General features: G+C 42.2%; 5 protein-coding genes across 8 annotated transcripts; 3 read left to right on the top strand and 2 right to left on the bottom strand.

Annotated features, from left to right (window-relative positions):
• Positions 1 to 734: 734 nt before the first annotated feature.
• LOC135113901 (uncharacterized) lies at positions 735 to 4,358 on the top strand. 2 transcript variants are annotated; one of them, XM_064029527.1, is made up of 4 exons: positions 735 to 1,213; positions 2,781 to 2,982; positions 3,459 to 3,611; positions 3,914 to 4,358. In XM_064029527.1, exons 2-4 carry the CDS (start codon positions 2,789 to 2,791, stop codon positions 4,197 to 4,199), a joined length of 633 nt encoding a protein of 210 aa, XP_063885597.1. In that variant the 5' UTR covers positions 735 to 1,213; positions 2,781 to 2,788; the 3' UTR covers positions 4,200 to 4,358. The 2 variants fall into 2 exon arrangements, 1 of the variants encoding a protein (XP_063885597.1); XR_010275104.1 differs by lacking the exons at positions 2,781 to 2,982; positions 3,459 to 3,611; positions 3,914 to 4,358 and adding an exon at positions 1,575 to 2,324.
• On the top strand, positions 4,262 to 8,642 carry LOC135113495 (probable glutamate receptor). The gene is made up of 9 exons (XM_064028736.1): positions 4,262 to 4,278; positions 4,541 to 4,686; positions 5,182 to 5,347; positions 5,568 to 5,809; positions 6,224 to 6,408; positions 7,000 to 7,236; positions 7,648 to 7,832; positions 8,015 to 8,177; positions 8,565 to 8,642. The coding sequence occupies exons 1-9, from the start codon at positions 4,262 to 4,264 to the stop codon at positions 8,640 to 8,642; spliced, it is 1,419 nt and encodes a 472-aa protein (XP_063884806.1).
• A 534-nt stretch (positions 8,643 to 9,176) lies between these two features.
• Positions 9,177 to 12,244, top strand: LOC135113562 (proteasome subunit alpha type-2-like). The gene is made up of 5 exons (XM_064028831.1): positions 9,177 to 9,291; positions 10,250 to 10,440; positions 10,706 to 10,847; positions 11,418 to 11,573; positions 11,896 to 12,244. Exons 1-5 carry the CDS (start codon positions 9,251 to 9,253, stop codon positions 12,068 to 12,070), a joined length of 705 nt encoding a protein of 234 aa, XP_063884901.1. The 5' UTR covers positions 9,177 to 9,250; the 3' UTR covers positions 12,071 to 12,244.
• Positions 12,245 to 12,551: 307 nt separating this feature from the next.
• LOC135113561 (glutamate receptor-like) lies at positions 12,552 to 23,916 on the bottom strand. Of its 3 annotated transcripts, XM_064028828.1 has the most exons (17): positions 23,425 to 23,916; positions 23,007 to 23,106; positions 22,309 to 22,438; positions 21,265 to 21,914; positions 19,412 to 19,496; positions 19,049 to 19,167; positions 18,589 to 18,705; positions 18,181 to 18,389; positions 17,791 to 17,925; positions 17,307 to 17,465; positions 17,121 to 17,211; positions 16,409 to 16,694; positions 15,651 to 15,871; positions 15,239 to 15,419; positions 14,927 to 15,026; positions 14,508 to 14,637; positions 12,552 to 12,844 (listed from the first exon to the last, which is right to left on the bottom strand). In XM_064028828.1, the coding sequence occupies exons 5-17, from the start codon at positions 19,494 to 19,496 to the stop codon at positions 12,752 to 12,754; spliced, it is 1,926 nt and encodes a 641-aa protein (XP_063884898.1). In that variant the 5' UTR covers positions 21,265 to 21,914; positions 22,309 to 22,438; positions 23,007 to 23,106; positions 23,425 to 23,916; the 3' UTR covers positions 12,552 to 12,751. The 3 variants fall into 3 exon arrangements, with proteins under 3 accessions (XP_063884898.1, XP_063884899.1, XP_063884900.1); XM_064028829.1 differs by having other exon boundaries at positions 21,265 to 22,438; XM_064028830.1 differs by lacking the exons at positions 23,007 to 23,106; positions 23,425 to 23,916 and having other exon boundaries at positions 22,309 to 22,769.
• Positions 21,810 to 24,963, bottom strand: LOC135113494 (glutamate receptor ionotropic, delta-2-like). The gene is made up of 6 exons (XM_064028735.1): positions 24,952 to 24,963; positions 24,387 to 24,673; positions 24,043 to 24,250; positions 23,499 to 23,602; positions 22,309 to 22,438; positions 21,810 to 21,914 (listed from the first exon to the last, which is right to left on the bottom strand). The coding sequence occupies exons 1-6, from the start codon at positions 24,961 to 24,963 to the stop codon at positions 21,810 to 21,812; spliced, it is 846 nt and encodes a 281-aa protein (XP_063884805.1).
• Between the last annotated feature and the right edge of the window lie 1,067 nt (positions 24,964 to 26,030).

Here is a 26,030-nt window from a genome sequence, read left to right as displayed (position 1 = left end):
GATAAGAGAGAGAGAGAGAGAGAGAGAGAGAGAGAGAGAGAGAGAGAGAGAGAGAGAGAGAGAGAGAGAGAGAGAGAGAGAGAGAGAGAGAGATTTTTTATAGTCAGGCTGCTTATTATGACTGTAAACCTCCCCTCCCCCTTCTCTCTCTCTCTCTCTCTCTCTCTCTCTCTCTCTCTCTTGATTTACGTAAAATAGAAAGACTGAAGGTGGGTTATATATATTAAAGGTAAAACAGAAGGATGGGAGGATAGGACAGTGGCAGTTTATTACCAATGCAGTGCAAAACAATGAGATCGAACAGGAAACACAAAGGGTAGCAGAAGAAAACCCCAGGACCATTGACAGTAACAGGAGATTTCGATGGACACGGGGGGGGGGGGGGGCAGGGGTGGACAAAGGGAAAACAAAAAAGTGAACAGGAAGGAATGAACAAATGATACTGCAGTGGATGGAGAAATATGGACTAATAATGCTAAATAATGACAAGAAATGTAGAGGAAAGTACACATGAAGTCAAGATGGGCGAAGAAGAGTTACAGATTATGTATTAGTGAATGACAATGTATATAAAAGGTTTCTTGAAATGAGGATACATGAAGATAAGGAAATGTACGACCAGACCATAATCTGCTGGACATGGTACTAATGGGGAAAGAGGAAGGAAAGAACCGCAGGGGAATTAATGGAAATATTATAAGACAATCTAGAAGAACATGTATTAATGCGCAGGCTAAATTCATGCTACTAGTATTTTATAGCAAGATGATGAAGAACTTAATCCCCTTAACATTCAAATTATTTCCCTGGTCTAGTTATCAAAGCTTGCGATATGTATCAGGCATCCCATCACTGTATGTCACCCATTTAAGGTCTACTGCAGAAATATGTCAAAATCATTTCATACGAGTCATCCAACTCACATATCTTTTTATCATTACATCGCTCACGCTTTCCCCGCATGCTCGTGCTCTTCACCCTCCACTATGAGCTTCTGCAGTGTCTTTGCACATTAAGAACATTGAATTATGCAGCATGCACTCAGAGCAGCCTGATGTCGCCACTCATTTCATTGTGCGCCGCGGGTCTGCTGTGTTGTTGGGTGCATAAAGGCTGGAGACAGACGCAGAACTCTCACTCGCCGGACTGTCGAGGGAGGGAGAAGTCCAACCACGGAAGCACTGCATACGTAGACTGCAATACTCTGAAGCAGGTAGTGGTTTTGTTTCTGTTCCTCTTGCATCGCTCTCTTAAATGCTTCGAGTATTTTTAACATGTTCTAACTGAAGATACTGGGAACTTGCAGAGGTGTTTTCATGATTCTGTTGAGAGTAATAAGGACTTTGCATTATCAGTGAGAAATACACCCATGGGAACCTGACTATTCATTCATGTGGACTTTGAAAACAGTCTTAATTAATGAAAGAACAATCTTTCAAAATAGGTGCCCTTATGCCTCCCTTTATCCATCCATCCAGCCAGCCATCAGTTGCAGAGTTTCTTTGAGTTTCTTTGTGACTTAACTCGTCAAAATAACATAGAGACTCTCGGGGATAACCGTCCGCTTCCCTCAGAGCGATGGAGCGGCAGCCCCTCAGCAAGATGATAGTCCACGCCTTTCGCACGCGGATGATCTGGCTGTGGCTCGCGGGACTGTCTGCCCGAGAGATCTCCTGCTGTACCGGTGCGAGCGTGTCCACCGTGTACCGCTGGGTGCGTCGCTGGCAGACCGAGGGTTCCTTGGAGACAAAGAACTTTAAGGGGAGACAGCCGGACAGGGTACTGGAGCAATACTTATCCTTCACAGCTAACAATTACTTCCAGAACGCCTTGGAAGCCACCCAAGCCCCTCAAAGGATGTGTGAGCGAGGACTCAGCAGGACGCCGGTGACGGACTTCCCAATAGACGCGACATACGAGTACCCGCCGCCTCCTTATACCTGTGTCTGTAATTCACTTCACTTAGATAAAGTCCAGAAGACGTGTGACTGACGTGGAGGTGTGTTTACTTCACCGGGAAATCCGATTAATCATTTCGGCATTTTATCTCGACTACTTTTAACAGGCTCTAGTGGAAAGTGTTTGGTTTTTTAAAGGTGTGTTATAATTTTAGTGATAGTTTAACAAGGATTTTGCACCGTCAGCGCAAAAAAAAAAAAAAAAAAAGAACCTGACTCATCATCTCTGTGCCTCTGAAGACAGTCCTTACAGGAGCCAGCGGCGTTTTAAAACAGAGCCAGCAGTGCTTACTGCGCCACTTATTATCGTCAGTAAATACACAAACATGGATATTTTGAATAAATAAAGATAATTGATGAATAAAACACTTTATGATTTGCCTTTTCACTAATAACCGAAGTATTATCAAGGAGGAAAACGAAGCATAATAGAAGCCAAGTGAAATAAACCATTTAAATATTTATTTACCAAGCTGTCACTATCACGAGAGTAGTAGAAATAACGAACTAAGGTAGTGAAATATAAATGTAACAATAGTGGATAGGATTCTTTCTCTCTGGCGAGAATAGATCCCACAGGAAGGATTCAGTCCCCCAACCTTGCTCCCTAAATTCCCTGTAATCAGTTTTTTTACAACGATGAATAAAGAAACGTGTGTGCAACCTACATACATACCCGCACGTCTCAGGTATTAGAAGAAAAAAAAAATAGAGGATGCAATAAAACGTATACTGTATAAATGAAGGAAGAATCAACTCAATGAAAACAGAATTGAGCCATTCCTACTTCCCCCTGACATGAAGCAACACTTTTCATTACAGAAGCACCAATGAAGGAGTCAGTGCGGAACCGTCTGCTGGTGACAGCGGTGCTGCTGCATATGAGACTCACGGGCGGCACTGAGGCGAGCGTGGAGCAGGTGGGCGTAATGGTGAGACAGGTGGTGGCGTATCACCTTTCCACCTGTCACCTGATGCTCATGACCACCTCACCTCACTCACCTGTGTTCGTCGCCATACGCAGGTGAGTCATTCAGCACATCAAGGAATGAGTGAGTAAAGGCTGGTAGAAAATTATATATTTCTAATCGAATCTGCCTGAAATTTGACTTTTTTCTTACTTTCCCCAATGCCCATGATTTTAATGTGCATATGGTAGAACAATTTCCCAATTAACCTGTACAATATCTTAGCTAACACGTACAATATCCTAACCAGTAATTATGATATCTTCACTGTTATTTATAATCTGAACTTCATAAACAGTCTCTCAGCTGGCACATGATCAGAAGCTGGGTAACCTGCCACACTCTCCCTCTGTTTTGTGTTTCTCTCTAGTCTAATGTTCCATGATTTATTCACAGTCTCTGTTGGCAAGTCAAGTGACGTACGGATGAAGGGAAAATTTATAGTACACTCTTAAATCATGCCACAAAAACCTGGTTGAGTTTTTCGTCTCTCAATATATGTATTCATTTATCAAGTTATTCTTTTCTTCAGGCACATGGAGGATGGTGTTGGAGTGGTGGTGTCCTCAGCAGACCAGCATCACCACCACATCGATGAGGCGCTGTTCGGGGACTCTGTGCTGGCGTGTCGTGGAGTAATCCTTCACCTTCACGAGGGCAGCGACAACGACACTCTTGCGCTCAGGTAACAAACGGCTGTAGTCTGAAACGCTGCGGGTTTTCATGAAGACTATTTTCAAACACCACATAGATGATTATTCTGATTCTCATTTGCATTCTCACTGATGGTGTAAAATTCTTGTTAATTTATCGCTGGAATCATGAGAACACACCTGAAAGCCACATATCTTCCACTAGAGGTTGCCTATGAACATTCTGATGAAAATACTCTCGAAAGATCTCAGTGACTTTCTCAAGAGCATGACAGCCGAGGTAAGGCGCTGAAGTGTTTGTGAATACAGTTCCAGAAAACCCTCTATTGCACAGAGTGTTGGAGAGGGCGGGCCTGTGGAAGAGACCGGAGACCAAAGTGGTGGTTGTGGGAGGTGCGGAGCGGGTGAAGGGCGTTTTCTCGCACCCCAGCCTCCGCAACACCATCCACGGCGTGTACCTGGCCCTCCACCAAGATCCCGCAGCCTCCATCGGTCCTGGCGAGGTCACCATCAGACGCTCACTGGAACCTTTCAAACCAACATGTGTGTTTTGGATATTTTCGAAGTACATTTGTAGCTGTTTATTACTCTTACTTCTCCTCTCTTCTTTCTTGTATTAATCTGTTTTCTGAGCCTTCGGAATCAATGTGCTAATCAAGTGGTCAAATTAAGTGTATTTTTCATGCTTAATATTACATTGTAAATAAAAGAATAAAGTTTTTACGCGTACAGTAGCCTTAATCCAGTACCTAATATCATGCAAAAGTTGAACTCTATATGAGAACACGGCGAAAAATATATGTTTCATTGATAATTTTCTATTCCTATAGTAGATGAATCTTTCCCTACAATATAGTCCATTCTTTGCACATTTCCATTATATAAATGTAAGATTTATAGACGTAATGATAAAATGGTAGCTTCCTTTAGCTGTAAAATTCACACCTCCATCTCCAGTCAGCCAGGGAGTCAGCGTGTACCGGCGGTGTCTGTACTGCAGCGGCGGGGACGTGGGTGTCACCTTCGTCCACCGCTGGAACCTCTCCCTCCAGGCAGAGCGTCACCACTACATGAAGATTGCCACACTGTACCCGTATCTGCTGAACGGTGAGTAGAACCCCTGCTCTTTGTCTCTCTCTCTCTCTCTCTCTGGGACCGTATTCTGTTTCGGCGCCTCATCTCCATTACTTTTAAAAGGTCTTAAAGTGGAAGTTACTGGGATCTGCAAGTATGTTTTCATGTTGCTAGTGAGAGTTTAACAGGATTCTGCATCTATAGTAAAAACACCCATTAGAAGCTGTTCATTGATCCATATGGCCCTTCAAAATATTCATTATATGAGAACAAAGTGCTTAAAAAATACGGACTTTAATTTAATAACATAAATTGGGATTTTCTAGCGTGTTTTCATGATTATAGCAAAAGTTTAAAAATAATGTGCATCACTAAAGACAAAAATACCCCTGACATCATTTTTAATCACCCCTTTGGCATTTGAAACTAGACCTTATAAGAGAATAATGAGATAAAAAATAAAAACAAAACAGGCCCTGTGATCTTCCTTACCCTTTGAGTCATTGCCTTCCTTGCCTCGCACCGCAGAGTCCTTGAGAGACATGAACGGACACAAGTTTCGAGTGACAACTTTGCCGAACTTCCCTTACACGGATTACAGACGGGACAGTGAAGAGCACGGCTACACGGTCACGCCGCGGGACTCCCTCAATGGAAGGTTTCTTGACACGTTTGCTGCTGTCTTCAATTTTACGTAGGTTTGTTTCATGTTCATTCAGCCTAAAGACAAACAGAGAGATAGGTAGGTAGATGGATAGACTGACTCAACTTATTTAATTCCTTTCCTTAGAACACAGGATTTTATTTCCAAAAAGACAATAAAATAGTCTTTTATTGAATACCTTTTAATTAACAGATATAATAGAGACTCATTTACTAATTTCATACCTCACAGTACTGGCTCTCCTGCTCAGGTACGTGATGCGGGAGAACCCCACCAGGTCCTTCGGGTACCTTGGCGATGACGGACAGTACAGCGGCATGGTCGGGGAGCTGCAGCGGGAGGAGGCGGAGCTTTGCATGATACTCGCTCCCACCGCGGCCAGATTCGAGGTTATAGATTATCTGAGACTTGAACCTGCAGACACGCTGGTGATTCTGTCCCTCAAGCCCACCCTGCTGCCTGCGCATCTCTCCCTGTTGAGACCTTTCACAAGTTTGTATTCCATGAGTTGTGTTTTGAAATGTTTCCTCATATTTTCAAAAGCCTCGGTGATGATCACTCTTCTCTTCACTTTTTTTTTTTTCTCACTGATGATGTTAAACTATCAATAGTCATGAAAGCATCTTTATAAGCCCCAATTACTTCCACAAGAGGCTGTTAAATATTATCGAATAAAATTACATATAATGCTTGGTCTGGACAAAAAAAAAAAAAAACTTTGAAGGTCCCGATATCTTCTATTACAACCCATTAAAACTAAACGAAGTAGTATTATGGTTGCGCACTTACTACGGAAAACGAAATACAAGAAAAGAATGCAACTTACGTGTGAAATTAAGCGGTAGTAAACGGAAACATCCTCAGAATTTTGCCAGTAACTCAAGAACCTTCGCAAAATCCTTTTAGCCTCATTGTGGATTGCATTGCTGGCGTGCATGGTGGCGTGGGGCTTGGTGCTGTGGCTTCTGCAGAGGGCGTGGCGGCTGCTGACTCAAGGCTTTGACATCACACTCCCCACAGCACTGACTTACAGTTGGGGCGCCCTGCTCGAGAAGCCCCCCGCCGACCCGTCCGTCAACACGTCAGGGCAGGTGAGGTCTTGTGAGAACTGTTTTCATAGGCCATTAAGATGATGAATCAGGTTCCCATGACAGTTTTTCTCAATGATGGTGCAGAATCCTTACCAAACTATCTCTAGTCATGAAAACACCCGCGAGGAGCCGCTATAACTTCCAGTAGAGCTCATCAAAAGTAGAGATAATAGGTTATGCTCGTATTTTGAAATGCTGTTGTTTCGTAGGATGATTAGTCGGTTTTTTTTACGATCTCACATGACTATTTTTTTCCCTTTTATGAGGCATAGTTATTAAGCCATCACTATAATAATGAAAGCATCCTTGGAAACCTACAGTAACTTCCACCAGAACCTGCTGAGCCTTTGACTGATAATGGCACATGTAATCTTATTTCCTCAGCAACCTAAGCAATTTTACTCATCAAAAAATAAGTTACGAATACTAAAAGCTTTACTAAATATTCCATGTTACCTTTTGCTGTGGGTAGTCTTTCAAAACCCTGATCTCAGTTTACACAAGTCTTTAATATCGAACTGAGAGGAAGCTGTGGCAGAGTTGAGAAGCTACCCAAGTGTTTGAGAATGCCTTACCTTGCTCCTCTCGCAGCTGCTGGTGGGATGGTGGCTGGTGTTCTGTCTTATCATCTCCACGGGGTTCAAGTCCTCCCTTATCGCCCATCTCACAGTCCAGGGCAGGTCCCGCACTCTTGAAAGCCTGCAGGACCTGGTGGAGGCGGACAGCTGGCGGTGGGGGTCAGAGAAGATCCTTTTCAACGGAGCTCCTGTTGATTTCTTCAGAAAGCAGGAAAGTCCCGTGATCAAGAAAATATATGAGGAGATGGAGGTATGTGTGCGTGATAACTGTGCTGTGTGAATGGCTTCTGAATTGTGGATTATGTTTCTTTACATATACTTGTTACTTTTGTCTTGTCTTATCTTGCCTCATTTTGTCTTATCTTGCCTTACCTTACCTTACCTTACCTTATCTGACCTTATCTTACCTTATTTTAGTTTATCTCATCTTACCTTGCCTTACTTTGCCGTACCATATCTTACTTCACTTTACTTCACCTCACCTCACATCAACTCATCTCACCGTTCTTTACCTTACCTTACCATACTTACCTCACCTCACCTTACCTTACTTTATCTTACTTAACCTAATCTTACCTTACCTTATCTCATTTCATTTCACCTCACCTCACCTCGGCGCCGCGTCCCACACAAGTCACAACCACTTGTATCCTTTCCTCAGCTGCTGGACCTGGAGACCGTGATGAGCAAGGTACTGGGCGGCGGGTTCTCTCTCATTATCTTCAAAAAGTTCATCCAGATCCTTATCGCCTCGAAGTACACAGACGGCTACGGACAGACTCCCTTCTACATGAGCCGCGAGGAGTTTAATGTCCTGGCCTGCCTCGGCTGGGGAATGAGGCGAGTGTATTGTGAAGACTGTGAAGCAATAGAGATCGTTTTCAGTATTTACCGAAGGATTACCAATACTGAAGGAAGAAACGTTGACTTGAGAACATGAAAACCAATTCCTTCCCGTCTCCTACTAACTTTATCATTACTTCTTGTATTGCACGAAATCGCCAATGCACGACTGTTCTTATGCGCAGAATGGGAGCTCCGTACCTCAGTGAGTTCGTGAGGGTCCACGCCCACCTTGAGGACGCCGGGGTGGTGCCGCTGTGGACTGAGGAGGTGATGGCTCGAAGGGTGAAGGAGAACAGGGAGGCAGCCAGGCTAGATCAAGATACTGACGGGGGATTTACGGCTCAGGTAGCTGGATGTGAAATGCAGTATGGCTTGACTGTCTTTTTTTCTACTTATCTTTTCTTGTTTTTCTTTTCTTGTTCTTGGTCTACTTGTAGTAGTAGTAGTAGTAGTAGTAGTAGTAGTAGTAGTAGTAGTAGTAGTAGTAGTAGTAGTTGTTGTTGTTGTTGTTGGTGTTGTTATTTTAATTACTGATGACGTTCTTCAGCGGACAAATGTGAAATGAAAAAAAGGATTAGAAGAAAACCATTACAAGAGAGAGAGAGAGAGAGAGAGAGAGAGAGAGAGAGAGAGAGAGAGAGAGAGAGAGAGAGAGAGAGAGAGAGAGTTCTATTTTTTTTTTTTTTCCAGGAAGATGAAAATGGGGTGGTGCTTGGACTGGATCACCTGCAGGGCGCCTTCTACCTGCTGTTTCTTGGCTCTTGTGTGGCCATGTTCACTCTGGTGGTGGAGACCTTTCTGCCTCCTTGAACACACACACACACACACACACACACACACACACACTATAGACAAAGATCATAGAATTCTAAGCTTTGTTCATCTATCATGACCTACATTCTTATTTACTCGAGTGTACTACATGCAAAAGGACGAATAAAGATGAAATGGGGGAATTTCTGTATCAAATATCTGTCATTAAATGTGTTTTATTTACCGGGGATCGCGAGTTAGAAGCCTGTGGAATTGAAGAACATAAGTTATTGCGGAGAGGAAGATCATTGCTACGCTGCTGATAAATTTAGATAAAAAGACATAATCGGTTCTTAAATAGAGTGGTAGATGAATGGAATGGATCCAGAAATTAGTTATTGCTGAGTCAGTAGGAAATTTCAAAAGAAAAACAGATACATTTTTGGATGAGGATGGTAGGTGGAAATAGGTAGCTATGTTTTATATAGGGATCACTACGTATAAACCTAGTAGCTTCTTGAAGTTTCCTTTATTTTCTCATGTTCTTGTGTACTTATGTTCTTATATATCTTTACTGCATTACGTCAGTGACCCGTTGCAAAGACAGAGCCTCACCTCACTCACTATTGCTCGGTCCCGGGGTCTAAGCGACTCACAACACCGCCATGGCTACCGAACGTTACAGCTTCTCTCTCACAACCTTCAGGTATTGTTGATACACCTCTCTACAACCATTTACTTACTCCCCACAAGAAAGGTTTACTAGTTGCGGAGCTTGTGTGTTAGTTTGGTGTCCCAGTACCCTGTAATTTGGCGTAAAATCAGTACTGTGCTTCCCGCGGCCCGTGACTGGCGGTATTTGAAGGAAGGGGTTTGTGTGGTGGTGGGTATTATTGAAAGTTTGGTTCCCCGGGGATGTTTTGGTGGGTGTATGGCATGCTCAGGGAGGGGAAGTAGTGACGTGAGGAAGCTGGGCTGTGATGATGGCTTAATTATATTCCGTTATTGTGTGAGATGAACGCAGGCCGGTGTTTTCAAGGCATGCTCTATAAGAGAGAGAGAGAGAGAGAGAGAGAGAGAGAGAGAGAGAGAGAGAGAGAGAGCAGGAACTATAGATATATCACATTGCTACGTATCTTTAAATCTGTATCTGTTAGATAAGTATCAGCTTCCGCATCCATATTTGTGAATGAATTAACACGCATCAGCATCCCTGCCACTTGCAAGAAGTAGAAAGGAAAATTGTGCATCATTAAATATTGTCTGTGCCAAGCCATTTTGGCATTCTGAGAGTGTTGTGAAGAGTTTGCTGAGTCACTGGAGTCATCTTGGATTTGTCACAGTGTAAAGTGGAAAAAACTTTACCCCATTTTAATTAGCGACGGATGTCCTTAAAAGATTTTCCTTCGTGTAGCACCAAAATCAAACAATTACCCATGCTTTTGCTAGTTTTCCTTGACATAACCTTTAAAAGTCTGTGCTGATAATGAAATTTCATCTTTTTCCCCATAAATCATTCCTCAGTAAAGCCTTAATTTTTTTAAACATAGATAAGAATTTTGGTCCAGTAGAATGTTAGTCATGAGAAAAGAGAATTCTGAAATGGCAAAATCTAACACATTTCGGTTTAACAAATTAAAATTTTTTCTTTCATAATTTTTCAGTCCCTCAGGGAAGCTGGTTCAAATTGAGTATGCCTTAGCAGCAGTGGCAGCTGGTGCACCTGCAGTGGGCATCAAGGCCAAGGATGGTGTGGTGCTGGCAACTGAGAAGAAGCACAAGTCCATCCTTGTGGAGGAACACTCCATCATCAAAGTAGAGGTGGTGACAGACCACATAGGCATGGTGTACAGTGGTGAGTTGTGTGGGTCTGCTGTCTGGATGAGTAGGATGAGGCCTTACTTGCTGGAAATAGCTAAATGAGGGATTATTAATTTGAGGTTCTAATGGGTACCTAATGTTGTACTCTATGTACTCATGTTGCACAGGATTACACTGGAAAACCAAACAACAGCAGATATTAAATTATATGTATGGCTGTTTATTAATTAAATCTTTCTACTTTCATTGGTTAGATTGTGCTGCTGTGAACTGGTGTGTAACTTTGCCAACTATTTCAGGCATGGGTCCAGACTACCGGCTGCTGGTGCGTCAGGCCCGCCGTGTGGCCCAGCAGTACTACCGCACCTACCTGGAGCCCATCCCCACCACACAGCTTGTGCAGCGCCTGGCAGCCATCATGCAGGAGTACACACAGTCTGGGTATGCATGTCATTATGAAAGTTGTATGAATCTCCAGCATTGTTTTATTGGCACAGCTGTCCTGAGCTCCTGGGTTGTGGTACAGTGGTCCACAAGACCAACAAGGGCTGACAGTGTGATTAGTGTGTGTATGTGTGTGTGATTCACCTTTGGTTGTCTGTCAGCCAGCCATTACCCTACAAAAAGAGCTCATAGCTCATAGTGACCAATCTTTGGGTAGGACTGAGACCACTTACACACCACACACTGGGACAGCAATGTCACAGCCCCTTGGGTTACATCCCTTACTTACTTGCTGTTAGGTGAACAGGGGCTACACATTAAGAGGCTCTTTTTGTATGTGTGGTATCTCTCTTCCCATACCTTCTAATCTTCAAAATTCATCTCAGCATTCTCATGTAAGGAAAATAATCTCCACTTGACACAGAAAAAAATCTCAAGAAGCTTTCTTTGTGTATTTCTTAGTATCTGCTTTTGATTTATCTCTGATATGTTTGTAGCATATTTTCACGTGTCTGTTGATATGTTTTCAGGGTATAGAAATTATATACATTTCAATTTTCCCAACAGTGGTGTGAGGCCATTCGGAGTGAGTCTCCTCATCTGCGGCTGGGACACAGACAGACCGTACCTCTTCCAGTGTGACCCTTCAGGCGCCTATTTCCCCTGGAAGGCCACAGCAATGGGAAAGAATTTCATCAATGGGAAAACCTTCCTAGAAAAAAGGTAAAGATTGTGAGCAGCATACTAAGTCAGAGTGCCTTAGTAGAAATCTGCCAAATTTTGAGTGAGAGGTTTCTTATGCTAAGCTTAAATACATTTAGTGAAAAACAAATGTTTGTAGATGTTAATAGAGTGATGGTTTCACAGTAGTGACTTGAATAATGATGTAGTGTAAGGGTCGTCACTAGGAGATGACCATGGTGTAACAGTTAGCATGTCTGCCTGGCAAGTGGAAGGCCCTGGGTTTGATCCCTGGGCAGTGCCTACCTTTTTCTGGTGAACCCTCTACTCTAACATGTTATTTATACAAAAACATTTCTTGCAGGTACAATGAAGATCTTGAGCTTGATGATGCTGTTCACACTGCCATTCTGACACTGAAGGAGAGCTTTGAGGGACAGATGAGCAGTGACAACATTGAAATTGGCATCTGCAATGCCAAGGGATTCCGGCGCCTCACACCTGCTGAAGTCCAGGACTACTTGGCTAATATTGCATAGTTGTTTAGTTAAGTACTGTGGTCTGTCGTAGGTGTGGTTGTGTTATCCATGCCACTAATGATATAAGAATTTCGTCTGGGTTATTTTAAACTTTAAACATCGCGAGCAGGATATTTTTACTCTCTTGTGTTAGAATTTTTCAGAAATAAAGGATACTTGAATATTACACTTGAACTATTGTTTTATGAAAATTTGTATCTCCTTGTAAGGATATTGTTGTCCTGGTGTGTAGAATCCCTTGTGTGGTAGAGAGAGGTGGCCTGACTGCATGCTTCATAATGGTCTGAAAGAATACTGTCCCAGTATTCCTTGTGAAATGTAAAGAGAGAGAGAGAGAGAGAGAGAGAGAGAGAGAGAGAGAGGAGGTAAGGAAACGGCCTCTCCTTAGTGCTTTCATTATTAGTGTGGTGTCTTGTCTCACTTACTGTTTAGAAGGATGTTAGCCTGGTATGTACATAGATATAAAAAGACATGTAATACTGAAGTAATCCACAACTTTGATTCATGGTCAGTAGTTGGATCTCCTCTCTCACAGGGATGGAATTACACGTACAAAGTTAGGGCCATACTCTTTAACAAGTTAACAAGTCACACATTTTATGATGCAAAAATACATAGCCTATTAAGTTGGATGCCTTGAGCTACATTTGGTTGAACGTATGAGAGAGGAAGTGCTACAGTTCAGTGTTGAGGCAGAGCAGCGGCAGCAAAGAATTCCACACACACGGATATGACGGCCATTGTCAACCCGCCAGCCAGCACTACGAACATACCCTGTAGGAGGAACATTGCAACATCAGCACTTTATAGTTGTCTCTCTCTCTCTCTCTCTCTCTCTCTCTTGAAATCTCTAAATTTTATAATTATGCCATAATTCACTTTCCTCTAAGATATACACATTAATGGAAGTTAAGTTCATGCAAGTTTCAATAGTGCTCTGAGAGAAATGCAAGACGAAATCTGGTAAGCAATAGCAGACAGTTAAAGTGATGTGAGATTCTTGAGAGAAAACTATAGATAGCCAGTCTTTCCATCCATCATGTCTCACATCTTTTAGATTGGTAGAGCAGTGCCGGGGAGACCACTCACTTAAATCTTTGAAAATGGCTGACTACTCCTCATCCTATTCTGCCCTTTTAAGTTATGTGTCAATGCATAACCTCATATGCCGGGTAAATTAAGGTATAGTGCTTCTTTGACTCATTATCATACCACTAAACATTACACTCTTCCATGCAAAACAACGATAGGTGCAGATTAAATTTTTTTCTTATTTTTGTAGTTAGTTTTTCCACTAATTCTGTATCTAAGCTATTGTTATAGTTACACAACCTCGCTATGACCTCATCTGTTTGCTGCTTGAAATTCTCTTAAAATATTTATTTGTTAGATTCGAGTCCTTTGACGACCCGTCGATTGTTTTTTTCTATTTATTTATTTATTTTTTTACAAGTAAACATAAATAGAAATAATACGTAACAGATATAATAAGTATATAAAAAGCGCGCTTAAAAAAATAAAATAGTTGAGTTAGGCGGCACCAGAGGTAGTTCTGGCAGAGGCTGTCGTCTGCGGACGGAGAGAAGGCAGTGGTCAGAGTTGTATATAATCTATAATTACATTGGTTTTGGGCTTGATTTTCGGCGTTGAGTGGCTTGCTAAACCTCGCTAGATCTCTGGTGATGATCCTAGCTACAGAAAGCGCTGGGAGATGAGTGACTGGAGGTGGTGGTGTCTTGCCTCTTGGCTGTCTCCTTGACGTGCGCCACTTAGCACGACTTGGCTGTGTACCAGAGTCCTCCATAGGTTGTCTGACGCCTCCGTAGCTTGTCTTTGCACCTCTGACGTCTCCCTAGGTTACCTGTGCACCTCTGACGTCTTCTTAGGTTACCTGTGCACCTCTGACGCCTTCTTAGGTTGTTAGTGCACCTCTGACGCCTCCCTAAGTTATTTGTGCACCTCTGATGCCTTCTTTGGTTGTCTGTGCACATCTGACGCTTTCCTAGCTTGTCTGTGTACATCTGACGCCTTCATAGGTAGTCTGCATCTCTTATGTTTTCCTGGGTCGTTTGTTCATATCCGAGACCTGTTGTTGGCATCTTTGGGTTAAATTAATTGTTCCTATAGTCTTGATTGAGACTGGTTAAACTAGACATTGTATTAAGACATAGTTATTAAAACCATTGATAAAAGGACTGGAGTTTTCTAAACTTATAGTTTGTCTATAATGAAAAATGTTGAAATTTCATAACGTAATTTGGTCATGGCCTTGAAGAAGAAAAGGACTACAATACTATAGCCTATTTTGTTTTAAAGCCTGGAATAGAAACGACTGGGTTAGGTATGAAAGTCTGCTGTGATTTGAATAACCACCAGGCTTTAGAGGGACACTAAAGTTCGGAACACTCGCATCAGAACTCATGAAGCTTTGTCTAACCCAAAGATTCGTGGCGGCGAGAGGTGTAGTCTCCAGGAACCTTCTTGGCGGGTTGTCACAGGTGCTGGAGTTGGGAATGGCAGTGCGAAACCAGTACCGGAAGAGGCCAGACTCCATAAGCTCATGTACTCTTGAAGGAAGAGATGATGGAACAGTTATGATAATTTCTTGAAGTATTTGTAATCATATTTAATAATAAAAAAAAAAAAAAAACTTAAATGGTTGACGATTGAAACTTGCAATAGGAAAAGTGGATTATTACTCACAGTAGATGAATGTATAGTAGTTTCAAGTTGTGATATAAGAAGTTCCATGATATCTAATGACTGAAACCATTGCAGAACAGGAGATTTGTATCTTTATTCAAATTAGATATTTTGTTTATAGTATATGTTTTTATATTTATGTGAAGATATCACCGTTTATCGAGGCTGATCACCAGAGGATTGTTACGCTGGGTTGCCACCACTGCCGAGAAGGGCAAGAATCCATGTTTAGACCGGAAGTAATCACACCGACCTGTCACAATGAGGAAAATGGAAAATTAGCAGTCTAATTGAAACATTTGTGGCTTATCAAAAGGAAAAGATTGCATTTTATAAACCTATAATTGAGAACTGCTTGAGCTACACGATTTGGAGAACGAGGAAAACACAAAAGTAAACCCAACTCGTAGCAGTACTTAACACTCACACACTCACACTAAGAGGAACATCACAAGAAATCTAAACCTGTCATGGAGAACTGCTGCGCTATGAGATTCCTGACAGTCACCCCAGCGTCTATCAATATGTGGTGTCCGGGTCGCACCAGTGTCCGCAGGCTCTCTGGGAACTCCCCTTGAGTGCGGAATTTAAGGCGCCCCTCCTTTTCTAGCATTGCCACCTCGTAGTAAATACCAGATTGAACCTCCTGGAGTGAAAGTAAATAAAAATTCAAGTGAATGCAAGTGAATATTGAACAGCAAGAGATGTTTATGATGTTACTGGGCCGTTTGATTTGATTTCAGTCAAGATAACTATAACATCAGGAAAAAAAGGCAGTATTATAAAGTAAGATAAAGACGAACATATATAATATGCATTGATTGTAATACTGAAAAGAATGATTTAAATTCACAACCGGCAAGAAAACACGACTTACACGAAGGAATTGTTCATTAGAGGAGTATCTTTGCCAAATGGATATGATTTCATTGTTGTCCAGCACGTCCCTCAATGTCTGGAAGGGCTGCGGCACATACTTCACTGCCAGCAGGGACATGAGGTTGCCGGCGTAGCTCTTCGTCAGCACCAGCGTCGTCAGCATCCACAGCCCCAGCACCAGACGCTCCCACGCCCACTTTTTGTCACATGTATACTCATCTGATGAAATTTTTGGAAAATATTTAACTTATAGGCTAACATATATGCGTTCTTAGTAACTAGTAGCCTAACAAATTTCAACCTACCAGAACATCTTCAGGCTTTGTTTTAGCTTGTAGCCTAACAAATTTGCAGGCTTAGTAGCTTATAGCTTATCAGAGTTCTAGGTTTAGTATTTAATGATTGGTAGTTGAACATAATGATTGGTATAAGTTGAACATTCTATGGAGCGGTGTGTGGGGAGGAGCCTTCTGCTGTTCTTTCCTGTCTCTTTACTTAGGGTAGTTGATTATAAGTATTGTCATTCCCAAGCAGCCATGCAAAGGTCTCGAGGGCTGTTGATTTTTGGTTATCATATGTAGTTTATGTGATTTAGCGCATATACCTATTACTAAATGCTGTTTGTGTAGCGAGGTTACTTAATCGTAAGGACTAATTTTACTGTGAACTCAAGTTGACGAAACAATTTTTATTTTTATTTTTTTTTTTAACCAAGACTGTTTATTGTGTGACGTATGCCTGTGTCCCTTGCCTGACCTTGCTGCAGGAGGATGCGCACCACACTGAAGGCTTTCGTCGTTGTGTGAACATTGAAGCTGAAGAGAGACAGCAATTCGGTCACGGCCATGATGCCGAAGAGCGCTGTGATGAGGGCCATCCACACCATGGGCCTCAGGGGGAACAGAAAGCCCCAGGGATCCACCTCGGGGCTTCCCATGCCACTCACAATCCTCATGTTGTCCATCCAGATAGTGGAGGTGACGTCCCCCGCGTCATAGCGTGCTTTATTCAGTATGAAAGGCCCCGTGCCGAAATCTGCTTCCTGACGGTGCAGAGTTAAGAATTTTAAGAAGGATTTCCGCTTGTCTTTTCCGGGGCTGCATTTTGAAACGTTTCGGAGCCATATCTAAACTGCATCAAACAGATTCTGTATCATCTATAGGAAAGACACCCGTGATAAGGTGACAAATAATTTCTGTAGGGTATGAGAGATGTATGAGTGAGGGAACAAAGCGTTTAAAATGTGGCTCCCTTGATATATTTTTACTACAAAGAACAACGATGAATACAGTAGTAGGTTTGCCGGTGGATAGCGTTTATTATATTTAGAAACGAAACGGGGAAGTGTAAAAAATATTATATCTTTGAAAAGGAAAGAGATACACACAAGAGCGGAAAAAGAAGAAAATATCAGGGAGGCAGATGTAAAGATTGTCTCAGTAACTATGAGTAGAGCCCAGTGCCTCACCTCCCGCACTACCATGCCCATCATGCCTGTCCAGTACCCGTCAGGCAGCCGTGTGCCGAAAGTCTTCTCAGGGGAACGAACGTACGTGTACCTGCAGACAGAATGATACGTGTGAACGACTCCTTGTCTTCTTACGATGGAGTATTCGGCCTTCAGTTATCACTTCAGTCAGTGCTTCATCATTACGTGAAATTCATGGCCTTTGAGAAGTATCTGACGGTCTTGTCCATCGTCCCCGTAAAGACGAGTCGCCTTCCCCCTGGGGCGGCCAGGTCTTCGGTCCAGGAAAAGGTGTGGTGAGGCAAGAGTTCCACCGTAACTGTCAAGTGTGGGGCTGTGGGGAACCTGAAACTCAGAAGCTTTAAATATCGCGCGATTTTATATCACTTATCTTACATTCTGAAACAGATTTTCCAATGGACATTCCTTGATAGTTGGCTTATTTGTTGATTTCTTTGGATTTCTGTTTCTATTCAGGAAAGTTAGTACTCTGATAGGTTACTGCCATCCACTATCACCAGCAGTTAAATGAGTGGTTCGTTTAATAACTGGTGTTTAATTTTAATGGCTCTCTGCTTCATATAAAGATAGATACTACTCACTACAATACCTCCTTTCAATCTCCGTCATCATATAACAACTTAACAAAAGCGTGCCATTGTTTATCAACCTGTGGTACTTTTCAGGGAAGAGTGTGAGGTGTGAGGCGAGCACGAGGCCTTTGCGGGGATTCCAGGTGGCCACCTTCATGGGCAGGCTGTCCTCAGTAGTGTACGGAAGCTGGACATAGATGTTCGCGTGGGATCTTTTCGGACGTGGTCAAAGAGAAGCGTTGATTATTCTCATTTCACGTAGCTGTCTGATTTTTCGACTTATAGGAAGAACTTAAGATATAATTTTAGTCCACCTCCACGAAAAGAACTACTGTAATCATTTATAACAACTCACCTGTTCACTTATCGTTTAGTTAGTATCTGTTTTTTTCGACTTACAATAAGAAGTGTTGATTCTGTACTATATAAAGAAAAAACGAGAGCTAGGTTGTACGGTTTATACGTACAGCTCATTAACAAGTAGTAACATGCAGTTTCTGGTGGAGAGGAGTTTGTGCAGGCCAGTCAACATGCTGAGAGGCAGGCTGGTGTGGATAATTACCCTCGTGGACCACATCTGAAGGCGGCCCGTGAGTGACAGCTCGGCGAAGGCACCGAGGAAGGCGGGATTTTGGCTCACCACCACCATAGTGACTGACAGTGACCTTACGCGCATCTATTGCATAGACGATTGATTTCTAGAGCCGTGTTACAAACTATACGTAGATCTATAACGCTAATACCATTTTGGACACCTGAATCAATTTAATACACGTTCTTGTTATTTTCTAGACTTACTGCTGCTTTCACCCTTGTCTGTTCATGGCAAGAGCAGTCTCAAAAGGACATACGTATATAAACATTGAATTACCTACCTGTCTGACCTGTTCGATGGTGTGTGATAGGCGTGCGTGCGTTGCGTTTGTAATTTCACCGTCCATTTCCGTTTGGAAGACACACACACCTCTCGACTCAAGCGCTTGTAGCATACGCTGTTGTGAAGTGTTAAGGAAATGGGCAAATTAATATGGATAAGTGATCATGCAAGAGGTGATAAGGCATGTATACGTTATATAAAATGCCATATTAGTTAAAATAGATATATCAGTATGTATTATGATCATATATTTACGTTTAAATAATATAAGATGTCTCGTTGATGAGAGGGGACAAAAAAGTGAAGTGTGAAATTTTTATCTGATGTTTATTGGATCTTCAGCGTTTAGCAAGTCTACCTGGCTAACTGACTGATTTGGTTTAAACCACCGCATAACTGAATCAATGAGTCAGTCAGATAAAATCTCCATATGTTGAACAGATACGATTGCTCCTTACCTCAATGCTGTGATGCGGTATTCCTCCGTCCGTGAGTGCCACCAAAGTCATTTCAGTGTTGGAGGTCTGCGATAACACGGCCTCCAAAGCCCTGGCAGTGCGGTGGAACCAGTCATAGCCTGGAAATTCAACTGGTGTGAGTGTTGATAACAAACGGTTTTGTTAGCTTTTTAAATCTTTGTTAGGACTGGTAGTTAATGCCTCTGATTTTATATGAAAAAAAAAAAAACTAAGAAGTAAAAAAAAAAAAAATGTTTGGAAGTATGCATTTCTTAAAAGTTCATTTAAAGTATGACAGGCCGTAAACGTCTTTGTATGGAGAAAAGTATCAGAGAACGGTAGTTGTCTGGGTCGTAAACTCACTGCCTGAAGGATGTATTTTGGTGTTCATCCACACAAACTCAGCGGACAGAAGGAGGCTCAGCAGAGTTTGGATGACCAAGCGCATCTGGAATCCATAGCATCTCATGGATTTTTTTTTTCTTTATCACATACACTTATTTAATATTGAAATGTTGCGAGTGCATGAATACTACGGATACTTGACACTTTTGTCAGGCTGTTTCAATAGGCAAAACTTCCCATGTCTTCTGGAATTTCACAGTAAATCTAAAAGTTTGGGATAATCAAATAATAGAAGGATGTTTTGTCCTTTATTTCAGACAAAATTCAACTAATCCGTCTCCGTTTTCTGAATGTTATGCACTGTCGTCATACTCATTGCGCATATAATAATGATAGTAATAATAATAATAATAATAATAGTAATGATAATAATAATAATAATGATGATGATGATAATGATAATAGTAGTAGTAGTAGTAGTACTAGTAACGAAGCTTGGAATGAAGAAATATCTGTCTGCTATCTTGGTTCTCTCCCTACATCTTAGTATATTAATAGAAAAGTTTCGTTTTCCATCATCAAATCACTCGGCCGCAAACAGTCCTGCATCGGTGCTGGAAATCACTGAGTTACACAGATTATATACTAAGAGGAAAGTGGAGATAAGATCCGTCTTTGAAAACTAATCCTTACTTTTAGGAAAACTGATCACGTACGAGTGTCATTGATCAGGAATAATGTCAAAAAGTAATTTGGTTAGCACTAGAGGCGGAAATATTGCTGCAAGTCATAACAAAACGTCTGCAGCAGTTCCAAGTCCCTCGCGTCCAGGTACTTATAACAGCACGGGCGGCCCAGGCGAGGACGCGTGTCGACATTCCCCTCTTTCTTCCACCTTTTGATCCACCTACTAACGGTAGAAGCGCTGGTGCCGGTCTCTCGGGCGATCGCTCTGGTTGACTTCCCGTTCACCCACATTGACACGAACCTGGCACGCTCAGCAAGTTCGGTAGGCTGAAAGGGGCGGCGCTGTTCCGTCATTCTGTGTGAGGACAAGTGGGAGAGTCGTGGTGCGGGGAGCGGCAGTGTTGCCTGGTCTGGTCGTGCATTGCAGCGTATTGCAAGGTTTAGTTACTGGCACGTGACAGGTAAGGAATTTTAAAGACATTTGGAAAAGCAAAACGGTTACTACTGCAATAACTGATTCGTTCAAGGCAATTGTAGTCTTTTACTGTATCATTGTTAATATTATTATTGTTATTGTTATTATTATTATTATTATTATTATTATTATTATTATTATTATTATTATTATTATTATTATTATTATTATTATATCATCATTATCATCATCATTATTATAATTTTTGTTGTATTAGGTCGGCTAGCTAAACAATAAGGTAAGATTTTCATTCAAATCTCATTAGTAAAGGTACTGAGAGAAATTTTTGTATAAATAAATGCAGCGCTATGAAAACTTGTGGGGTATGCTTTAAAAGAAGTTAGACCGCACTGTACAGATGGAGATAATTTTTTATCAGAAGACTTGTATTTGGAAACTGACGTCAATATTACTCAAAAATCAAACTCGTAGACTTTAGATTTCAAACTCGTAAGTCCTTTATCTTATTTAAGCTCAGCCCAGAACCCAACAATTTGATTCTGCTGCTGACGGCCACACTGGCACACGTTCTCAAAACAGGGCACAAGCCTAATGAAAACAGCCATACTATTCTTAGAGATACTCTACAGATATTTATGCTGAAAAATCTAGCCTTCAAATTAACTACTTAAAGATGTGAGACTGTGCCAATGGTAACTCTTAACACACCATTTCTCTACTAGGTTTCAGGAAGTGTAAAAACGCTTACTTTTTGATGATAGGGTGAGATGAAGCCTCGCCACTCAGCCAGTGTTGTGTTGTGGAGTGGGCGAGCCACGTGTTGCCGAGGCTTTTATTGTGGTGGAGAGGTGATGGAGCATGCAATATGGAGTGTTCCTACATTGTTAATCAAGAAGCCATAAGGAGCGCTGTAGGGGCCAAACTTGCTCCAGGATCAATAGCTGACTCACCTGGGCACTTTTGTTTGTACATATATTTTTTTATTTTTTGAGGTCTTATACGTAAAGGGAATAATGGAATAATATATATACAGTTACGTAAACTATTAAGGAATGAAGGAGATACATCGAACGAACTATTTTTTTTTATTAAGTATATCGTCGCGGTAAATATATGGTGTTGATGATAAACTTACAAGCAAATGCATCAATATAGCATGAATGTGTTCCCTCCCTTTTCTGATCTATTTATATATGGATGTATTAATTTTGGCCTAAAGATTTTGGCTCGCGAGAGATTTTCGGTGGGAGAAGTAGCACCGCGTGACGTTGTTGCGACACCATTACTCAGGCATTAAATTTTCTGGTCCGGATGGAAACAGATGCGGGCGTGCAGCACCTCCAGGCACAGGAAGAGGAGGCCGAGGGCTTGTCCACCAATCAGCACCACGAACATGGCCTGCGGTGATCAGAGGCGAGTCAAGACGTAGAATATGGATGTCTACAAATTACGGTGCGTGGGAGTCCTGGTTAAGGCAACGCTTTCTCGAATGTCTTCAGTGTTATCTGTAGCTGTTGTCTATATGTTTATTTGTTTAGCCTGTTGTTGGTATCATCTCACTAATATTGCCTCCAGCCTGTCTCTGATATTGTTAAATTTGTCTGTTACTCGAATAATCTCTTGTATTTCACTAGTGTTACGTATTTATTCTCTCAATAGTATAGTAATTAGTTTGTTACGAGTATTTCCTCATCCTCTTTCATCAGCCTCCTACCATCCCTTCAGCGAGTTAAAAGAGGATGATTTACAATACAACTTTCACTAAGATTAAAGTGTGGGCCGCGCCTCGTACCCAGATGTTGGTGAGGGAGAAGGAGGCACTGACGGTGACCTTGGTGGGGGAAGACGTGCAGGCCGTGGCGTTGGGCCTAGCATTTTGAAACCACAGTTGGAAGAGACCCGCCTCGTTCATGCTCAGAATCCTGTTAATAGTACATACATAATAGGGGATGTAATCAAGAGGAACAGCAATGAATAAATAAATAAACAAATGAAAAAAAAGTAAATAGGTAAGGAAAGAAAGAAAAATGAAATAAGAATATAAAAAGTCCGCTGAAGATGCCAATCCTAAAAGAGAATTATTGTCAAAAGAATACAAAAGATTACGAGAAGTGTCAGGTGATATAAGGAGGTTGCCAGCTAATTCGAGGACTTCAGATTGAAGGAAAACACAAAGCAGAGTGGAAGTAAGTGCAGCGGATTACTGTACCCGACCCTGAATATGCAAAAGAAAAAAGAAAGAAAAAAAAAAAGATTAGCATTTTTATTTAGCCTCCCAAGAGACTAGTTCGTCAAAACAGTCTGGGAGTTATATTTTCGTCAATCTGTTTCCTTTCATTTATAGGCTACAGGAAACAGTTTCCATACGAGTTTGCGAGGTATGTGCTGCATTTTGTTTATGCAAAACATGAAAAAGTTGTTGAAGTGATGGGATGCAGTCATAGCGAGATGTGTGCATAATAGAGACAACACAACATTCAATCGTGGTACCTTCTGTTAAGAGCAAGAAGAATTGGGTTGTCCTTCTGGCTGATCATTCCCAGTGACTCTGTGGCTGCAGTTTCCCTCCCTAAGTAATATGGACAGCTACCTTTCCGTAACAAAGCAAAAACAGTTAAAAGACAGAGAGAGAGAGAGAGAGAGAGAGAGAGAGAGAGAGAGAGAGAGAGAGAGAGAGAGAGAGAGAGAGAGAAAGGTTTTTGAAGTACTGACATTATCATATGGACCAAAATATGGACAGACAGTGCCTGTCATAGACCAACAGAAAACAAGGGTCTTCTCAGTACGTGAAAGCATCTCGAGTTTTTAACATTAATCTTTCTATCCTGAATTCGCCTTATGTTAACAAGGGACCTACCGAAATAAATCACCGGTAAATATCACTATATCAGAGATATATAACTATTACCTTCGGCAGAAAAATGTTTGCTGTTATAGGAGGTCGTGACCAGATCGAAGTCGACGATTACTTTCCTTCCGAGCCTGACGTCGCTGAGAACCGAGGGGTATTCGATGATAGGGAGAAACTGGAGGCGTCCTTCTCCCTCTGTCTTCTTGACTTCGTAAAAGATCCCTGATGTGGCATCCTGTGTGAGCATATGTTGATTAATGTGAGTTATGGACACAGGAGAATAAGGGACGATAGATAGTTGATAGAGATTTGATATTTCCCAAGTGGAGGCAAGGGAAGAGGTGTACAGAGCTAAAACACAGAGACCAGTGTCATTGCCTCACATTGTCTCTGATGTAGGTCCAGATCTTGTGATGCTTTACCCTGCTCGTGATCCTAACTGGCTTCGAGATGGCCCAACATTCTTGACCTTTTTCCCAACACCCAAACCTTTTACCTATTCTATGTTGTTTTTTTCTGTGGATTCTTTCAGTCACTCTAATACTGCCTCTAAACTCATTGAAGCGAAGGTATTTCTGGCTCAGAGAAACTATTTTATAGTAGAGTTTTGCTAGGTTTTGTTCGATCCGAAATCTTTAAATTATAACGTGCGGTACTGTTTCCTGATTGACTTGCCTTCATGTTCTGTGCCGGGGAGCTGGCTTCATGCCATATCATGATGACATGCGGTGCGTCCAGAACATCCTGCAGACTCTGGAAGGGCTGCGGCACGTGTCTCACTGCCAGCAGGGACATGAGGTGGCCGGCGTAGCTCTTAGCCAGTACCAGCGTCGTCAGCATCCACAGCCCCAGCACCAGACGCTCCCACCAAATCAACTGACGCCTGAATTCCACACCTGGAATATGAATAGGATACTTCTGTACACACACACACACACACACACACACACACACACACACACACACACACATACACACACACGCATGAAAACAGAATAACAATCGTACATTGCTGTAACAGTATGCCAGTGGTGTTGAGTGTTTTGACAACGACTTCCTCCACGTCTGCCCTCTTGTGGAACCGCACATAGGGGAGGAGCACTGCCGCTGACACCAATACGAGGGCTGCCATGGTGGCCGTCCACACTAGAGGCGCCAGCGGGAGGAGGAAGCCCCAGGGATCCACTTGAGGACTCCTCTGGCCCCCAAAAATCTTGAGGGACCCGATCAACATTGGTACCGTGAACTCAATGACTGCTGTCCGCTTAGGGTTAATGGCGAAGAGGCCGAGACCGATGTTAACCTCCTGGAAAGAAAACAGTATCTTGAGTATTTTCTTCTGATTTCAAGTGGCTTCTCAGACTTAATAAATTGCTGTTTTGGAGTATGAATTCGAATGACGCCACAGACAAATAAAGGAGTGATGGAGCGATTTAAACCTTTTAGTGCAAGAGTTACATTTCTGCTCGTTACAGTCATCCAGGGGGACTCAGATCAAGTAACAAACGTCATTGTGAAGGAGTTAAAGTACAGTATATTTTCGAAAGACGCCACTGAGAGCTAAAGGAATGGTGGAGATCAAACCTTTTCGAGCATGTGCTTTCATATTTCCTCAATGACATCTAAGGTTACTCAGGTAAAGTACCAACGTATCTCTCATTAGTTGTAAGTGGGATGGCAAGTGACGAGTGTGCGGTGAATAGGGATTCATGGATGTAAAATCTGTACCATCACGCGTAGATTACCTCTCTGAACACCTGGCCCACCATGCCCGTCACGGTGCCGTCCTCCTGTTGGTTCCCCCAATTGCCGTCTGGAGGTCGTATGAAGGTGTACCTGTAGTAGGCATTTATTTTCTAGTATTACGTGAGAAAACATTGAGGAATTACCAAAAATTTCAGAGGCATTTTGAAACGCTTTAGGCCCACACAGGAAATATTTTCAAAGGTTATATATAAGATTAGTTGGGTTCTCATAGGTCGTTTTCATACTGATGATGAATTCTTTTTGAATTATCACTAGAATTACGAAAACGCCGTTGAAAATCCCATAACTTCGACCTGAGCCTGTTTAAAATGTCAGTTAAGACATTGAATTTCAGCTTCCTAAGTAGTGCTTGAGAATACAGTCCCAGTCTTGCTGTTAGTGTTGAAGCACTGAGTATGTATTCCTCACGTGATATTGAGTCCTTTCACCAGGTAGTCGAGAACCGTCACCATGAAGCCTGTGAAGCCCAGGCGTTGCTTCCCAGGCAAGGAGGGATCGTCTTCCATGAGAGCCTTGTGCAGATGATTCTGCTCCATTGCGACTGACACGTGAGCTTGCCTGATGAATCTGAAGGATGCAGAAAAGGATGATGATCAAATGAGAAGAATGGTATCTGTCTAAATCAGATATTGAGAGAGAGAGAGAGAGAGAGAGAGAGAGAGAGAGAGAGAGAGAGAGAGAGAGAGAGAGAGAGAGAGAGAGAGAGGCTTTACTTTTCAAACTTCTCTGGGAATAACGGGAGATGAGAGGTGAGGGTGAGGCCTCGATCAGCCGTCCAGGTAGCCACGACGAGCGGCTTGGTACCTGCCTCGCTGTAAGGCAACACCACTGACACCCACAGCCTGTGTTGAATACAGCAAAGGGAGTCTTCCGTGACTATTTGTTCTTCCGTGAGC

This window comes from Scylla paramamosain, chromosome 26 (assembly GCF_035594125.1).
Source record: "Scylla paramamosain isolate STU-SP2022 chromosome 26, ASM3559412v1, whole genome shotgun sequence".
Lineage (NCBI taxonomy): Eukaryota > Metazoa > Arthropoda > Malacostraca > Decapoda > Portunidae > Scylla > Scylla paramamosain.
The sequence above is the reverse complement of the archived record's forward strand: the minus strand, read 5'-3'. Positions and strand labels throughout refer to the sequence as shown.

Coding starts and splice junctions, on each gene's coding strand:
- LOC135113562 (XM_064028831.1), top strand. CDS start 9,251: ATGGCTACCGAACGTTACAGCTTCTCTCTCACAACCTTCAG. Junction 9,292..10,249: donor TTCTCTCTCACAACCTTCAG/GTATTGTTGATA, acceptor ATAATTTTTCAG/TCCCTCAGGGAAGCTGGTTC. Junction 11,574..11,895: donor AAAACCTTCCTAGAAAAAAG/GTAAAGATTGTG, acceptor CATTTCTTGCAG/GTACAATGAAGATCTTGAGC.
- LOC135113561 (XM_064028829.1), bottom strand. CDS start 19,496: ATGCGCTTGGTCATCCAAACTCTGCTGAGCCTCCTTCTGTCCGCTGAG. Junction 18,390..18,588: donor CCATCGAACAGGTCAGACAG/GTAGGTAATTCA, acceptor TCTATGCAATAG/ATGCGCGTAAGGTCACTGTC. Junction 14,638..14,926: donor GTGATCAGCCTCGATAAACG/GTGATATCTTCA, acceptor TCTTCCTTCAAG/AGTACATGAGCTTATGGAGT.
- LOC135113901 (XM_064029527.1), top strand. CDS start 2,789: ATGAAGGAGTCAGTGCGGAACCGTCTGCTGGTGACAGCGGTGCTGCTG. Junction 2,983..3,458: donor GTGTTCGTCGCCATACGCAG/GTGAGTCATTCA, acceptor TCTTTTCTTCAG/GCACATGGAGGATGGTGTTG. Junction 3,612..3,913: donor AACGACACTCTTGCGCTCAG/GTAACAAACGGC, acceptor TCTATTGCACAG/AGTGTTGGAGAGGGCGGGCC.
- LOC135113494 (XM_064028735.1), bottom strand. Junction 23,603..24,042: donor CCCCGGCACAGAACATGAAG/GCAAGTCAATCA, acceptor ATGCTCACACAG/GATGCCACATCAGGGATCTT. Junction 21,915..22,308: donor TCTCCCTCACCAACATCTGG/GTACGAGGCGCG, acceptor TGATCACCGCAG/GCCATGTTCGTGGTGCTGAT.
- LOC135113495 (XM_064028736.1), top strand. Junction 6,409..6,999: donor CCGTCAACACGTCAGGGCAG/GTGAGGTCTTGT, acceptor CTCCTCTCGCAG/CTGCTGGTGGGATGGTGGCT. Junction 8,178..8,564: donor ACGGGGGATTTACGGCTCAG/GTAGCTGGATGT, acceptor GATCACCTGCAG/GGCGCCTTCTACCTGCTGTT.